Source organism: Colossoma macropomum, unplaced genomic scaffold (genome assembly GCF_904425465.1).
Source record: "Colossoma macropomum unplaced genomic scaffold, Colossoma_macropomum, whole genome shotgun sequence".
Taxonomy (NCBI): Eukaryota; Metazoa; Chordata; class Actinopteri; order Characiformes; family Serrasalmidae; genus Colossoma; species Colossoma macropomum.
This window is the reverse complement of record NW_023494805.1, coordinates 26,419,579-26,424,936: the sequence shown is the minus strand read 5'-3', so window position 1 is coordinate 26,424,936 and position 5,358 is coordinate 26,419,579. Positions and strand designations below refer to the sequence as shown.

General features: G+C 40.9%; 1 protein-coding gene across 1 annotated transcript; it reads left to right on the top strand.

The window, feature by feature from the left end:
- Positions 1-1,288: 1,288 nt before the first annotated feature.
- Positions 1,289-4,418, top strand: cited1 (Cbp/p300-interacting transactivator, with Glu/Asp-rich carboxy-terminal domain, 1). Its single transcript, XM_036597703.1, has 2 exons — positions 1,289-1,523; positions 3,796-4,418. Exon 2 carries the CDS (start codon positions 3,809-3,811, stop codon positions 4,274-4,276), a length of 468 nt encoding a protein of 155 aa, XP_036453596.1. The 5' UTR covers positions 1,289-1,523; positions 3,796-3,808; the 3' UTR covers positions 4,277-4,418.
- Positions 4,419-5,358: the final 940 nt, after the last annotated feature.

The window sequence follows — 5,358 nt, the reverse complement described above, 5'->3', positions numbered from 1 at the left end:
TGTTATTATCTTGGCAGATCTGAGCACAATATGTAACTTTATAGAGATCTCTGCTGAAACTGAAGAGGAGATGTGTGAGATTACTGGGCTCTTTTGCTCAGGAGAAACATCAGAGCAGCAGGAGACTTCAGCAACAGTCTCGTTTTTCTTTCCATGTGACCTCATTGTCTGAGAGAAATCACTGAGATATTGAGGAGATCTCTTTTTTGAGTTTTCATTCCTGTAGGAACTTTCTGTGAGGGAGCTTTTAGAGGCATTAAACTGTTCAGATGGGTTGTGAACAATTCTGCTACAGTTTTTTGGAAATTACTATTAAATTACTACTTTATCTTTATGTACACTCTTAAAAAGATGGTTCTTCAAGGGTTCTTTACCAAAGGGAATATAGTAAGAACCGTGAGTTCTGTATAGAACCATTTGCATTCTTAAATGGTCCTTTGCATGGTGAAAAGGTTCTTCAGATTGATGGAGAATGTGTTGTATGTGGTTCTATATAGCACCAAGAAAAGGTTCATATATAGAACCATTTTCAAAAAGATTCTGTATAGAACCCTATACACATTCTGCATCAATCTGATAAACCATTTCACCATGTGAAGAGCCATTTAAACATGCAGATGGTTCTATATAGGACTCGTGGTTCTAAACAGAACCATTTCCTTTACTAAAGAACGCTTGAAGAACCATCTAGTTTATTATGTTTTATGTTCTCTTTCAATGAATAGATGATGCCAACTTTCAATTTAGAAAACAAAACAAGACATTAAAAAAGAAGACATTTCCTCAACAAAGCAGAGCAAAGACTGCAAAAAAAACAAACAAACAAAAAAAAACAACGACAAAAAAAAACAAACAAAACAAAACTTTAGTTTTGTGATATGGAACTGTGTGTGCATGTGCACTCTGGGTCAGTACAGTCACGTTGTAGCCACATCAAGAATTAATCAATGTGATAATAAATAAGCATTTTTAGCGGCTCTGTCACACTCAAGGTCACATAGTAATTGCAATTCAGGGGACAAAACCCCACTAAAATGCTTGCAGCTGCACATGTGGTGGATTAATGCTGAAAATGACACAGTGTGTCAAATATTCTCAATATTTTTAATTTTTAAATGACAAATATGGAGAAAACCCGCGCTTTCTCAACGTGTGACAATCCAGTTCCTCTAAAAAGTCCGCTCCACGTTTTCGAGACGCCTCCACTCTAAACACACACAGCTCCGTCTTGAAAGAGTGGAGTGTGTGTATTTAGGCTAATGCCTTTGATTCAGTATCAGTTCAGAGAGGGAGCTGTGCTGTGACGGGCTGGGGGAGAGTCTCTGAAGCTGAACCTGCTCAGATCGCGCTCCACACCTTTCACACCAGCTCGTTAATGTAAATCTGCAGCTCTTCGAGATTTCTTTATCCTAAGTTTTTTTTTTTTTCTGGACACAGTTGTTTAGTTTTGTGGAGTTTAGCTTTCAGCTTGTCTTGAATCTGCATTATATTGGATTCAGAAGAGCACGACTTTCTCTGTTAAGGTAAGCTCTCAGAAGCTGTGAGCCTGTTAGTGAATAAGCCCTGCTATTCATTCATTCCTTAACTTTTATATCTGTGTCGTTCACTGGGACGTGCACTATTGCTTAGCAGATGATCGTCTTAAATCAGAGGTTTAAGATGTTGGAATTTGAGAGGTTTCTTAAAATTGTTGTTGAAATGAATATAATAAATATCTCAATACGAAATTGTTAATTTTGTGAATGATACGACTACACGAAGAGCTTCATGCGTTTCCTCAAGGACTTTCCCTTCAAAACAGGCTATTCCTGAAAGGGTATATTGTCTGGATGAGTCACAAACTGCTCCATATCTTTTCTGTTATAGACCTACATCTAATCTGAATTAATGGCCATTAGTTAAAGGTCACAAATTGATGTTTTAGCTAGTTTGTAACATAATTAGTTGTGTAACTGACACCACTAACGATTTTGGCGAATCCCCAACGTCTTGGCTATTGATAGCCGAGAGAGCTGGCTGTGGTAGAGTAGTTCTTAAAACAATGTCTTATTTGTGGCATTGCTGGCAGTATGTGTTGATTCCTTTGGGAAGAAGGCCCAAAAACTACTAAAACAGATGACAGTTTGTACAGAAGAACTGCTGTGCCATGAAGATAATTATACATTGTTTTGTGAACGTCTTACAACTAAATTTAGTGTGATGCAAAAAATGCCACAGAATTAGTTCTGATGTGGTGGTAAGTTTTACAGTCCTACCTCAAATGGACAGTCACTTTTATTTTATTTATTTTTATTCATGATCATATTGGGATTTTCTATCCTTTGGTTAAAAAATCTAGTCCCATGTGACTAAATTCAATAATAAATTAAGTGATAACACTTTTTTTTACTCTTGTTTGAGCCAAATTTCTTCAGATTTATGCCAGGCAACCTCAGAGAACGCACAACAGACCAAAGGGACTTTAAAACAGATGCAGATGTTATTGGGGTATTTTCAGATACTGATCTTATTGGGGTAATATGATTTTAATACATGTATAAATTGTTTAAATATTTTTTTAAAGCACAATAATGAATCATTGTAATATCCATTAAAATAAGTTTAGGCTGTTATGTAATGTAAGGTTTTAAGTTGCAGGCTTGAGAACACAAGGCCACCTACAATCCAAAAAATTCCCCTTTTTTGCGAACATAGACAATGACTCTAATTACGTTGTAGGCCTAACTAAGCATGTTGTATGTGACTGCTTCCAGGCAATGAATAATGCACACAATGGCCCAACACAAAGCTCCTGAGCTGAATGCCCCACAGCTGTCAATGTCAGAGAGAGCTGATGAGATGAGCTTGTGTGTTTCTCCTTGCTGGAGGCCTGCTGCAGCTGCATGCCAGCCTTTTGCAATTACGCCTTTTCCCTGCACACGCGCTTGGAGAGGAACTGAGGGGAAAGGGGCAGCACATATGATTAAGTGATTAAGTGCCTCAAAGGACAGCCTCATGACTCTCACTCCATGTGAATGTGTGTGTACTGGGGGAAGACAGGGTCACAGGACAGGGCTTTTATTGCACATCCATGGGCTCATGATTGTTGCCCTTTTTCAAGCATTTCTGTTCTACAGTACTATAAATTGATTAGTGCCATCATTGCCAAAGGGCCAAATATTTAAACCCCCAATCAGGAGTTTCTACAACTACCCCAGGTCTACTAACATGGTGTGTGGAATGGTAAATGTATTTGATATATATATTTTAGGTGGTACCTCAATAATCAAAACATTTGAAGTGACCCTGATTGGTGCTTCATTCCAACCTAATTCAAGACGTGGTCAAATGAGTCAATATTCTCCCTTCAGATGTTTGAACAGGGTTTCCCAACTTTGGTCCAGCACAGTTTGGTGCGTTCCCTTAACTGATGAGTTGGATCAGGTGTGTTGGAGCAGGAAAATCACCAACTGTGGTGGACTCTGGCCCTTCAAGGCTGCAGTTGGGCAACACTGCCTAGAAGTAATGATTTGCCATTAAGAACGTGCAGGTGTGGCTTAGTAATTACAAGGGCTTGGCATAGGGCTTTATAATTTAGGTATGAAACTTGATCATTTGTAATAATGTAACTCAAGTGAGAACTTTTAGTTTTAGATTGTTAGCAAATATTGCATGTTGTGGTCAGTCTAGTGAACTGAATGTCTGTGTAAACAGGGATTCTCACCTCAAAGCCTTTACTGGACTTGGATTAGTTTGCATCCCATGGTTAGACTGCCTGGCCCATTTCTTATTTCCGACATCTCTCCTACTCTTCAGGTGTTACCAGGTGATGAGCTCACTGCTGCTGTCCAGCTCCAACATGAAGGATCGTGACTCTCTGAGCCTCCTGCACTATCCCAGCTCTGGCAAAACCAGCCCACAGTTCCCCCCTCCAAACATGCATGCTACCTCCCCCAGCCTGGGCAAACCCCAACCCTTTTGCCTGCAGTCCAGTCAGCACCTCATAGCCTCCATGCAGCTGCAGAAGTTGAACAGCCACTACCAGAGCCTGGCAGGCTCTTCTGGAGTTCCCAGTGGACCGAACAGAGGGTTTGGACCTGCTTCTCTGAGTCCAGCACAGATCACGGCCACTTCGATGGCTCAGGGTCCAGGGATCATAGATTCGGATCCAGTGGATGAGGAGGTTCTGATGTCTCTTGTGGTGGAGCTGGGTTTGGACAGAGCTAATGAGCTTCCAGAGCTGTGGCTGGGCCAGAACGAATTTGACTTTATATCAGACGTACCTGCTGGGTGCTGACTCCCTGAGGCAACCACTGCTTCACTTTTCCATTGTCTCCCTTTTGCGCTAGAGGCGCTATTGGATGGCTTGTATAGATGGATTTTTGTTTTTCCATGTGAAATTTAGACTCCCTATAGAAAGTCTAAGCTGCAAAGGTCCAGATGACCACAGTTTCACAGTCAAGACTACTAAAAAGACTGTACTCTAAAGACATTTGCCTACCAAAAGGATATAGAACTTAAAGCTAGGTGGCAGCAGAAAATTCTGGCAAGGAGGCTCTCTTGAATCAAAAACATGGCAGAGCATAGACCTTCGTTATTCAAATTTGCGTTCTTCTTCTCCCCTCTCCAGGGACTCCTTTCAAAGAGGTGCAGGAATTTCTCAGCAGTCACCAGACGTGGAATTAAGTTGTAAGCTTCAAACATGGACCAGGCCTTCAGCATGAGCCATACCACAAGTGTCTTATGGTGTTACTAAAGTGATATTATTTTTTTATTTTTATTTTTTTCTTCCCTCTTCTTTACTTCCTCATTGGAACCCCAGCAACTCAAGCCCATTACAGAAATTGGCCAAATAATTTCTGTGGATATGTGACCCTTCTTTCCTTTGACATGGGTGGTTGTCTTCACCATCTGAGTGTGAACTGTATAGTGAAAGGTGTATGAGAAAACACTACATGACTTCTGAAAGATGTGCTGAGGACGTGGTCTCCAAGGACCGGTTTCGTCTGCTGCCTTTTTGCCGTCTGTCAGGTGTACTCTCTGTCCAATTGAGTGGCCGGATGGGGTTTCGTTTCCTAATGGAAGGTGATCCTGAAACCGGCGTGCGCTCGGATGGGCTACTCTTTTCCAAAACGCATGTCATCGCAAGCCTCGTTTACCCCAGTGGAACCTGATCTGGCAGGCAGCTTTCCATGGTTAAATATATTAATGATAGACGTGTCCGTTTACTACAGAGGTTGCCTGCACGGCCACATAGCCTAATTTTCAGTCTAGAAAGGTTGTGAATAGCAGAAAATTCTCTCTGCAGATTATGTAAACTAAACAAGGTAGCTTAGAATGAGAATCCTATTAAAAAGCACTATATTTGTACATGTTTAA